At 29.9% G+C, this 12,770-nt stretch overlaps 1 protein-coding gene across 3 annotated transcripts in view; it reads right to left on the bottom strand.

The window, feature by feature from the left end:
• Positions 1–12,770, bottom strand: part of LOC111623938 (sodium- and chloride-dependent glycine transporter 2-like) — a 45,795-nt gene that overhangs the window by 5,853 nt on the left and 27,172 nt on the right. For all 3 annotated transcript variants that reach the window (XM_023366676.1, XM_023366679.1, XM_023366677.1), the window contains exons 5-9: positions 11,696–11,859; positions 11,462–11,594; positions 11,241–11,375; positions 1,333–1,436; positions 1,025–1,149 (exon numbers count right to left, since the gene is read on the bottom strand). In XM_023366676.1, coding sequence (XP_023222444.1) covers positions 1,025–1,149; positions 1,333–1,436; positions 11,241–11,375; positions 11,462–11,594; positions 11,696–11,859 — 661 coding nt within the window. The remainder of the gene's footprint in view (positions 1–1,024; positions 1,150–1,332; positions 1,437–11,240; positions 11,376–11,461; positions 11,595–11,695; positions 11,860–12,770) is intronic.

Below are 12,770 nucleotides of genomic sequence, written 5' to 3'. Positions count from 1 at the left end.
TTTTTTTATTAAATTATTAAATGATTTTAATTTAAATATTTAACTCATTTATTTAATTTAACAATTACAATGGCAGGTTGTAATTTTTAATCATATTTTAATCTAAAAATAATCTTTCCGTATTTTATCTCGTTTTTCATCTAATTTCGTTCTCGAGATTAACGAAGGACAGAACGACGGACGGCAGAGGGATTGTATAGGATTTAAATTTAAAAATTGCAGCCCAAAAATCTTTAACAGCTTACAGTTGCAAAGTTATACAAGGCGTTTCGTTGCATTGTTATTACTAAGACGAAACATTAAATGTAAGGACTTAAATCCGGCTTCGATCAGAATTTATGTTTATAATTGTATAAAATTTTGTACTAATACTTCATTTAATAAAATTGCTACTTTTATTAATATTTGTTGATATAAAATTAAAAACTGTTAACAAGATTTTAAATCAAAGTTTTGAAAAATTTTAATTAAGCCCATTATAATTTAGTGAATATAATACTGAAAATAGTGATGTATGGAGTCCTATACATAACTTCCTATGTAACTACATTAATATACAGGTATATTTAGTACTTTTGAAATAGTGTACAAGGGAATTTTTATTCACCCTGTATTTAGACTAATTATTTATTGTAAAAGAACAGTATTTCTTATGACACATAACTGTGTGTCATTTTACAAATAATATCCAAAATATTTAGTGTTGGAAAGTAAAATGAATGGCGTGAATAGGATGGCTCACTGACACATCGATCTGAATGACTCTTATAATATAGTTAAAGTAGACATTTCATGTAACTAAAAGTTGACCAGATAAATCGCAATATCAATCCTAAAATTCAGGATACTTCCATACAAAAAAAAAAACAGTTTTATTTTGAGATATTAGAAGATAACACAAACTAAATACTCTCCTACATAAAGCAATGTAACATTATTCGGTAGATATTCCATTGAAATGTTTTAAAATCTTTAATCTATGAAATATACTTAATTAAACCATTATAAAAAAATGAAAACAAACCTCCTTTCACGACAACTGCTACGTCCAGATTCATAGTTTTAGCCATATTTCCCAATACCGAAAATATGACCACACCCGAAATCAAACTCGTTAGAAAATCTAAAGAGCTGATGAAAAGTGCATCCCTGGAATTATTTTAATAATAAAGTTTAAAAAATTTTTTGGAGAATTATTGAATTTTTATAGACACTACTCATTAATTTCATTCTATCTCTCGTTTACATAGAGAAAAGAGAGAATATGTATATATATATATAGAGATTTTTATAGTTTGCTGTGAAGATTAAACAGAATAAATAATATCTAACCTATGTACTTTATTGTAGAATTGATTATAACTTCCATATAATGTTAAGCCTCCCCAGGATATACTCAACGAATAAAAAAGTTGTTCGGCTGCTTTCCTCCATACCTGCAAATAAATCAATTATGTACTTTTATATGATTTTTTTAAAACAAAATATTTGTATAATTGTTAGAATTCTGAGTTACTTTTTTAGTTAGAAATATGAAATTCTGTAAAATTATAAAAGATTCGCGTTACGATGAAATCTTGATAAACATTTACATTAACGAGGATTTTGTGTAAATGAAAATTTTTTGAAAACTTATGTAATTTGTTGTATTGTTAAAAGCTGGTTGACTAACTTAACATTTCATCATGCCATGGTATCCTTAGTCTAATAAGGCCCTTTATCAAACCCCCCATAAAACAACAACATAAAAGCTGTTTAAAATAAAAATAAAACAATTTTGAAATGTTTTATAATAACGCGATAATTTTAACCTAAATACATATTTTACAAAAAGTAGATTAAAAACTCTATTAAAAAACTAAACTATTTCATATAACAATCTTTATCATAATCTTTAATAAACTGATATTGTTTAATGTTTTATAAGGGGCGTTAAAAATAAACTAAATTATTCCATTAAAAAAATTTAAAATAAACCTTAACGGTATTTTCAAGAGTAAACCAAATCTTTTAGCATTCAAAATTTATGTATAATGATGAGTGTAATAATTTTTGTTTCCGTTCGATGCAATTAAATTTTTCCTGAGGGATCAAGAAACATAACAAACTATGCGCTCTTCACAACGCCAAAGTAGAGTGATTTAATATAGAATTCTTGATCAATTCAGGATATTATATAATCCCGGAGACAATAAAATTCTTTTAAAAAAGTTGGAAAGAAAAGCCAGCGAATGAAGAAATATGGAAAACGGAATAGAAATGCATCTGACAGGTGATAAAAGATGTAATCATCTTTCTCCTAGATTAGATCTTTTATCTAAGACGTAAATTTATCTCATTACGTATGTTAATCTTATTTATATTTTGCTGCATGTAGTAAATAAATAACTATGGCAAAAAAAGTCTGTTAAAATAGCCTATATTACAAATAAACTAAAGTATCGCAATGATAATAAAATAAAGGTATTGGCTGAAAGTGAAAAAAAGAGTAAAATTTATTTATAATATATATTTTAAAAACGCGATTCTTAAACCAATAACAAATTACAATTTAATGGATTTTTATTAATTTTAAATTAATAAAGATATAAGAATATTTTATTTTATTCCGAAGCAATTATTTTATTAAAATTAATGAAATAATTGCATTTAATGGAATAAAAATGTTTTCTTAAATTTAATAATGAGGTAGAATAATTTCAGTAAGTTATTTATTAATTTTTAATACATTAGTAAATATTTTTTTACTACTTTAATTATAATTCTATAATTCATTATGTGATCACAATATTAATTCTTAAATGAGAGAGTAAAAAGAGTAGCAAACAGGAATTAATGTTCTGTAAAAAGAGTAATTAATTAGCAATTAAACTCTTTAAAGCTTAATAAAAATGTTATCAAATTTTAGATAAAATTAAATTTTACAAAATGAATAAATACATATTAAAATGTATAAATTAATTAAAATTATATTTCTTAATGAATTTCATTTGAGATTAAATCTTGAATTTAGAAAAAGCACCTTTGACATAACACCTTTGAAATGAATTATTAATAAACGATTGCTATTTTAAATTATTTAAAAGTATATTATTCAAATATTTATCGCAAAAAAATTTGAAAAAAATCAAAATATACAGAATTTTTTAAATATGAATTATAGTAAATAGATAATACTTTAATATAAAAAGCTTAAGATGCAAGTGTTAAATTTAACAGTTTAGCAAACACATACCGGAGCTGTTCTAATCGTTAGTTCTAGTTAATTGAGCCATCTGTTAAATGCGTAATTCTTCTATGAGGTCGTCCATTAGAAAGATACTTTTCCTGTGTAATGGACAATCGTAAATAGTTCAAAGTAGAATTAGACCAGATAATGTTACGCGGCACCGTGGATTCAGATACAGTATTTACAACCACTATGATAAAAGTAGATGACGAGAAAAGCGTATAATTTCCATGCAATGTATCATTGATTCATCAATTAGTGTTTTTAAAATTATATTATAACAAATAGATATCAAATAAAAACAATATTTATGCATCAATAATATATTATTTTAACATTACTGTACTATCTAAAACGAATGAAGCAAGTTTTGTTTTAAAATAGATTCTTTTATAACGCGTAATTTGTAAAATAATAAATATAATTGTTTTAAATTCTGTATTTATAAATTCTGTAATTATAAATAAGGTAAACGTGATTAAAATCTACAATTTGACATTTGTCGCGTTTTAGTTATAAGCATTTTTAATTAAAAATAGAACTAATAATGACTTACAAGCAAGTAAAGGTCTGATGAGAATTCCTCCAATTTCGTGTTTTAAGAACTTTTTATTTAATGTGCAAACTCGTGTTTTAGTTTAAACTTTTATAATGATTAAAATTTTTTTCTCAATGTTGACGGTACTAAAAATACAGTAAAACTACGAATTACTTGTAAGCACTAAATAATAAATAAATAATAAATTATATGCTTGAGTTTACTCATTACTGTTTTTACTCGCAACGAAACTTTTTATCATGCTTAGAATAATGAAAGTTGCAAGAATGGATTATGTTTTAAATTCTGATACTTAACTTAAAAGTTGTAACAATGAAATACTAGTGTAAATACTAAATATAAATTTTATTAATGTTTATAAGACATTTATTATTGTTAAAACTTAATCTCTTAAATGTTTCGTTCTTTACAAAATACTGAATTGAATGCCATATTGCCCTCGTTTCTACACATATAACCTGATTTAATCAGTTGAAACTATCTTTAAAATGTACTATGTGACCTATTAAGAAGTCGATCAGTGTAGGATGACAGGTGATTTTTTTCTCTGGAGCCATTTATTACTCAATTCTGCTTTATCTAATTTCAATTACTTTAATTCCAGACGTAATCTTTGAATTAAAAGACAGGCAATTTTATTTTTAGAACAGGGAACAGACGTGAATGTTCCAACAAATTAATTCAAGAGATCATATACAGTATCGTCAAATGAGTTATATTAAGACAACGTTTAAAACGCGTTCATAAATTGTCTAATGAGTACATACTTTAATATTCAAACTTATGCTTTGTAATACAGTATTGTTAAAGGTATTTATTATTTTAATTTTGGCGTATTAAGAGTATGCATATACTGTATATGAAAACTCTTGAAGTATATGCTTCTGTTTACGGATTCCAATGATCACAAAGTGAATTGTGAAAGTGTTTGAAGGATCCTCCTAAGTGACCCCTATTTAGATGTTACAGACGTGGAGGAAACCCAGAGAACTCCACTTGGTTAGCTCGTCCGAGCGAGGCGCGAACCACGACAGAACTCCCAGTGTTCATGGAACGAAGACAGCTTGGCTACTGGTGGGCCTAGAAAATTTCTTTCTTTTCAATGTCAAAAATTTCAAAAACTAAGAAAGCAATGTATTGAACTTCAGAGAAATTAGGCAAGATTGCCATTTGATATTATAAAATTCAGAAAAACATTTTTTAAGAAATTAATAACGCACAAAAATCTTAAATATTTGCACAAATATGAAACATGCCAAATATAAAAGCAAAACAAAGTTTGACAACTTGTGAAGAATTGTGTCACTCTACACCCTGCAGAAATTTCAGGGCCAGCAGGACCTTACAGGCAAATTAGGCGGCCACCTAGGAGAGCAATCTTTGGCGGTTCCATGACAGAATCTTTTAAAGAAATTTAATACTATAAAATGAGTGAAATAAACTCTTTGCAACAAATAAATGGAACTGAACGTATTATTTATTTTTAAATACAGTACTTGAATTTAAAATCCGAATATGTATAATGTATAGGTTTGACAGATAGAAAACCTACATCTTAGAAGAAAAAGTCAAACTGAACCTCAGATGTATAAATGCATACAAAATCTATTAGACAATACTCTCTTTTACCCTTACATAATTAATATATTATTATTTATTGGCAATACATATGTATTACTTATTAACTTTATTGTGTTTCTTCACGTATATAAGCAAACTACTATTCTATATTTCAAATGTGTTGATGATTTTCTTTACCGAACGGCACAAAAGGTCTTCTCCTCGGGCTCCAAGTTTGCTTACATCAGTTCAGCACTAGGGAATTCGATCCCGGTCCTTATTTCTAATCCCGGGATTTCGGGATTATACTTATTCGATCCCGGGATTCCGGGATTATTTCGGTATTGAGGGTTAATAAAAAATAAGAAAATCTTACAGAAATTAAAAATCAAAATTTAGACAAAAATCAACGTATTTTACGGTATACACCTAGTTAATTTAATCACTCTAATTAATCAGACTTACAGTCAGACTAACCAGACTTAAAATCACTGTCTTCATGTAAAATTTATTCTTTTTTAAGCATCACTGAGATCTCTTTAAACTCACATAAATTGAAAAAACTTTTATGTAACAAACTATGCAAATAAACGTTGAAAATTCACAAAAATCTCTCTTAACATCGACTAAATAAACTACTTTCATATAACAACCTAGTAAGTAGGTAGTAAAGTAAGTTTCTTAGGAAAAAGTATTTAAAAATAATATTAATCAGTCACATTTTTCTTAAATATAAAGAAAACTAATTTAATAGGAACATTCTAATTTGAATTGCGAAAATATGATCTGAGAAATAACAACGCATCTAGGTCTCATCACCAAGTCTGCTTCTCAATTTGTTGCACATATATGCAGCTGCAGAGAAAACGCGTTTAGGTTGATGGAAGTTGGAGGAATCGTTAGTAAATACTTATAAGCTTCGAGGACACGGGGAGGATGGAAAAAAACAGTCCGGTCGACACGGATCGGGATTGTAGGAGTAAAGGCTATAATCCCGATTGTTTCTATCATTGTAAGCATGCCTTTCTAAAAATAAACGCGTTAATTTTGTAAATTCGGTCTCTGTGTGAGTCTCTCAGCGTCCAGCAAACCCCGAAACGTAAAAAGACTTTCTCGCATCATCCTGACAGATCGCGGACAAGGCGAGGGTCATAACCTTTTCACCTAAGGTCGACCCCCCCTAAGCGAGTAGCGTCAGGTCTATATTAACCACACTGGCAAAACAAGATGGCTGACACATTGACAGGTAAAACGCACTGAGTAGTGCTCTCGACTGCACCAGAAAATCGATTGGCGCCCGCGAAAATTCAAAAATACAAAAATGAAGTATATTACCAAGTAACCCAGTGAGAACTGCTTGCCTATCATTTTAGTTCAAAATACAAGAAGTTTTATTCCAAGCAAGCATCGCAAGCCCGCTTGGTTAATTTCTGCTGCTTGCTTGGAATAAAATTTCTTGTATTTTATATTAAAATGATAGGCAAGCAATTCTGTTAAAAGCACTGGCACTGAACGTTTCGCTTCATGCAGTCTATTTTGCAATTTTTTTAAAATGATGTCAATCCCGAAAATCCCGGGATTAGGAAAACTTAATCCCGAAAATTTTGGGACTGAAAAGTGGTCGGGATCCCGGGATCCCGATTTTCGAGATCCCGGGATCAAATCCTCTAGTTCAGCACACATTAAAACAATAATCGATTATTTTTGTAGAAAGGAAGATTAAAAAGTTTTGTATCTAATTCTTACGGAACTTTATAATTATTTTTTAGTCATATCACATTGTTAAATTATCTAACAATTGGAAAATAATTATTATTTTTGATTTGACGGAGAGCTGCATTCATTAAAATGAGATGGACATAATTTTTGAATATGTAGTTACAAACGTCTACAAATCGAATAGTTTGATATCCCTAAGTTCTATAATTTTTTAATTTAAACTACTGGTTTATTTATTTTTTTATGTTTTCGCAAAAATCGGCCTTACTATCCACTAAAATACACACATTGCGAGATTTGAAGAATTGTAAATAAATATTACTAAACTTGATCATTTTTTCGTACAATTGCTTTGTATGCAGGACTACATTTGAACATAAGCATTGAATTTTCATAAGACATAAATATATAAAGATCTAATTCTTTTATAAGTTTGATTTTTATATTTATCATTTAGGAATATATTTTTCATAATCACTTATATCAATATCATTTTTATTTATAAGATGAATTAATTCTAGTAATATCTGATACTTGATTAAATTCGCTGAAGAGTATATTTAACTGTTTCTCAATTTCTTATTTTTATTAAATGTTAATACTGTAATTTCAATAAATTTTAGTACAGTTTAGTCATTATATTCATTTAAATTTACTTTTCATACCAATGCGAAAGCATTTTTAAAAACTTGTGGCTTTTATTTTTGAAGCTGCTAATCACATATCAGACACGCTTTAATGTTATATACCAGTGGTTCTCAACTAGTGTTGTAACGAATAGTATATTCGGCCTCAGGCCGAATACCGAATATTCGGCCAAGAGCGTGGCCGAATAGCCGAATATTCGGCCAAACTATTCGGCTTGATTAACGCACGTACGAAAATTGGCGCGCAAACCACATTATGGCAAGGATCCTGCTCTCTATTGGCCCACTGTCACTACGCTTCGCCAATCGCGTTAATTCTTGACAGTTCAGACAAGATCGTCATGGCAGTATGTGATAAATGACGATATCAAATGTGGATAACGATGAAATGACCTACACGTGTAAATAACGGAAAAAGAACAGAGAAGGACCGCGAATTGAAAATGTGAAAATAAATATGAAATTGAGTTGATAACATAATCGAACAAGTCGAGGCAGCTTATTGGAGCGAAATTCGCGGTCGTCAATGCCAAACAAGTGTCGTCATAGACTTCGGAAAGCTAAATGCTTGTAATGAAAGTCACTTAGCGTGCACGGGCGAAAGCCTGGGGCCGTTCGGGCTATCAAGCAGTCTCGAATCTGTGAAATCATAACTGTGACTTATATCGACGTCCTATCTGTCTCTTTCCTCCGTTATCACCAGGCTGAGTCACGTAATTGTAAAATGGGAACTCTACGACGGAAAAGTGACGAATCGAAAGTATCGTGAGCGCGTATTATGATGTATGCACAGGCATACATGGATTAGAGCGATAGAGGTAAGAGAAAGGGAAGAGCAAAGACGAGCGCTTAAAAAGGATAGGCAGGGTCAGACCCTCAGATGTGCGAGGATTCTCCAACGATAGACGTGTACGTGTGCTGATCTTTGTAATTATAAATTGTGAATACATGTGACTATTATTATTTTCTTTTTTATTTTGTGCATGTTACAAGTTATAAATAAAAAACAAACAACACTAATTCGATAACATTAAATCTAAATACCAAAACGATTAATTTACTGTGTTTTTGTTATTTATTACTCCTGTTTTTAGGTATTCGGTATTCGGCCGAATAGTGATTAGATATTCGGTATTCGGCCGAAAAGTGAAAAATAGGCCGAATAGGCCGAATAGTAACCGAATATTCGTTACATCACTATTCTCAACCTTTCTAAGGTCGCCGAACATCATTTATATACTTATTATTACACGGAGTATTAACATAAATATATTCAAAAATTGACAAACAATTCCATACTATTCTCGGAAAACAATGAAGCAATGAACTAAAAACTCTAATGTATTGAATGAAAACGAATGTCTACGAATATCACTAGAACAGTAGAAAGTATTGTGATACATCTTTAATAATAATCAACTAATAACCAATACACTTTACCTTTTTCATTATAACTTTGTAGATATGGTCTGATATTGTATAAGTTTTTGAATGACTATTGTATTTATTTCTTCCCGATGGATGTCAATTGAATGTTTTAACTCATCTACACTGCTATATATATTGGCGTCTATTAGCATATACAGCTCTAGCTAAGATTTCCCAGAGGTTTTCCATCGGATTCAAATCGAGCTGGCCAATCAATAACTGGGATTCCATTATTTAAAACTACCCATAAGTTGACAGTTGATTTAGCTGTGTGGATCTTGTTGGAAAAACCAACGATTTCCAGCAATTACATCAGCCCAAGGCAAAAGATAACTTTCTAGCATGTCTTGATAATGATTTGCATCCATTCGGCCACTGAGGAATGTAATATTTGTCTTGCCAAACGAACTAAACCTGTACCATCACTGGGCCTCCCCTTTGCTACCATTTTGAAAATATTTCTTCCTCCCCTCAAATCATGCCAATAACAAGTCCAACTATCTAGTTCATCGAAATTAAACTTCTTCTCATCACTCCAGATGCTGTACTTCCATGTGTCCTTCCATGTGTCCTTCCATCCCATTTTCTCCTATGTCCATTGCTAGCGCTTTTGCTCAAAGAAGAAGGATAGTGATGGTGCAGGCTTTTTCTTCTTATAGATGAGATGCTGACATGTACTAACAATTCTTCCAATTGTAGATTTTGATACATTAAGCTCTGGTTTTGATGCTAGTTTTCGTAAAGATGTTTGGTTGCTTTTGATTTTCTTCAAAATACTACATTTTCCTCTATTTGTAAGCTTTGAAGGTCGACCTGTTGATTTCTTTTGTCCGTATTTGTCTCCAAGGTTTATGAAATTGTCAATTACAGTTAGAGAACGATTAATTTTCTTTGTAATTGCTTTTGCTGAGTAATTTTCATCTCTTAAAGCTGAAATCTTGCTTTTTTAAACATCTGTTAAGTTTTGCACGTCCCATGATGAAAAACAACTCATTTACTTCAATACGTAAAAGAAATAAACATTTGAAATACGTAGCAGTTATACTGTAGTACTGTATGACCTCTATGGTTAGAAAATCGAACCTACCTTTATATTTTTGGAACAGCGAGAAACGTGATTTTGATTTAAATTAATTTATTGTTAAGTTGTTAAACAATATAATTACATGATTTTTAGTATGTTTATTTGTAAGTTGTTTTTGTAAGTAAGTTGTACCTCAAAATTAAATTGGTTCTGTTATATGATAAGTAGTTTAGCTTTTATTCGCATAACAAGTTGTGCCTTTATATTTATGGGTCGCACTTTATATTAGAATAAATTTGCAATAAAAATTTTAAAATCTTTTGCTTTTTCATGGAATACATGGCAAACTGCCTCGGTTTGAGGAATACTGGTTAAGAACTATTATAAATTAAACGAATGTTTTCCTACCCTCCTACCTATCAATATAAAGCCTCAGTAATGTAACAGTGATATTTACTACACAACAGTGATGACTAATATTTTATACACTTGTAAGTATTATGTTGGCCTCTTTATTTCTAGACTTTTTACATCGTCACTGTGTAATAAGTCTGATATTGTGTCCAATGACGGTGTAATAAGTCTAGAAATAAAGAGGCCAACACAGTGCTTACAAGTATATACCAAGGCTAGACAAGAAGAGTATTATAGTGTAATATTTTTAAAAAACACAATATAATATATCGTTCCAATAGAGGATGCACCTCTCGCATAATGGTATTGCGATACCCCTGTTAAATATTGTATAAATACTTAGATAAATATGTTACATATGTTTTTGTAAGTAAGTTGTACCTCAAAATTAAATTGGTTCTGTTATATGATAAGTAGTTTAGCTTTTATTCGCATAACAAGTTGTGCCTTTATATTTATGGGTCACGCGTTTAGTGATGACAACTCCATTATTTTTTTTATATAATTAGGACATTTCTTATCTATTAATATTTGTTATTAGAGTAGCCTATTGAACTCTCAAGGAGAATAATTTTAATTACCTCACATTACACAATTAAATATTTATTATGGATAAAATTTGTTTACCTCAGTATTTTTCTTATCTGATAATTTACTAACCTGCACGTCCAATAGTTTTTCCCATTTAGGAACGAAGAAAAAGTATATTCCATCTATGGCGCCATCTAATGTTGCTCCATATATCAATAATGATATTAAAACAACATAGGGAAATGTTGCCGTAAAGTAAACTACCTACAACGAAAACAATTATTATTATTATTTTTATATATAAAAATTATTGGTTACAAATTGTTATTCTTATTTTATAAAAAAATTACCTTTCCAGAAGATTTAATTCCATTTTTTAGAGCTAAAAAAACGACCGTCCAAGATATAAAGACACACAGAGCTAGATCCCATTTTATTGGACCGATTTCTTCAATTCCAGATGATAGATCTAACACATAGCGCCTGTATATTACACATAATCATCATCCAGTTACAAATTTTCATATTTAAAAAGTAAAGAGTTTAATTTATAAATTTATTAATTAATAATAATTATATCTTACTCCCAAAATTGCTCCGAAGCAGTCTGAGTAGCATTAGTACAGGTATTTAATTTCATAGCATATTCTTCCGGTATATTATTTGTTAAATTATTTAAATTAAATTCTGTTCGATTAGATTCTTTATATTCTGTTTCTATCATCGTCATGACATCGGCGCATCTAGTCTGATCAAGGTAAAAACTTATTAAATTCGCTTAGTACTTAAAAAAGAAACAGATTAACAGACAAATGAATTTCATCTAATTTGTTAAATCATAAAAAATAAACTACAGTCGACCCCCCTATAAGATATAGATACGTTCCATTCTTTAGGAATCCGATTTCTTACGAGTCGTTCCAATCACAGCCCGACACGTGTCAAGTTTACGGACTACGGCTGATTGAAAGGTTTTCTTCCATAAAATTAATCGATTCTAGACTAATCCGACTCAACATTTCCAAAATACGTATATATTTTTTGGGAATAATCCGTATAAACTACGCTATAAACAAAAAATTGTAGGATTACTTACCGAGTGTCACCATTCGACATTGCCATTGCTCAACATTGTTTTCGTCGCGGAACAGCTCAGCAAAGAGCGGCCGATTTCTAACAACTTATTTTTCTGTGAAAACTTCGTAGAACTTCGGAGACATCATTAATATAAATAATTTTAATCGCCGTTGAATAAGAAATGTTTCTTTCACAAGAAATGTATAAAATTACAGTACTGTATTAGACTTACGGTACCTAATTTACATACTGACAGACGATAGTTAGCGTAAAAATCTCCGTAGCGTGGCGCCACGCTAGACGGCGGAAATTATATATTTAATTATAACAAAGTTACAATAAGTTAATATATAATTATATATACAGTACCTAATTTATATATAATTAATATATAATTATATGTACAGTACCTAATTTATATATAATTTATATAATACTGTCCAGACGATAGAAATCTCTCCGTAGCGTGGCGCTACGGACGGCGGGAAAGTAGTTCGGCTGCCCGATGACGTTTCAGGTAATTATAGGGAATTTTTACTGTTTTTTACGGATACCGGTCACAATTTTTTCGTAGTTTTATAG

Source organism: Centruroides sculpturatus, unplaced genomic scaffold (genome assembly GCF_000671375.1).
Source record: "Centruroides sculpturatus isolate CEXI.00-Female unplaced genomic scaffold, Cexi_2.0 scaffold455, whole genome shotgun sequence".
Lineage (NCBI taxonomy): Eukaryota > Metazoa > Arthropoda > Arachnida > Scorpiones > Buthidae > Centruroides > Centruroides sculpturatus.
This window is presented reverse-complemented; position numbering and strand designations above follow the sequence as displayed.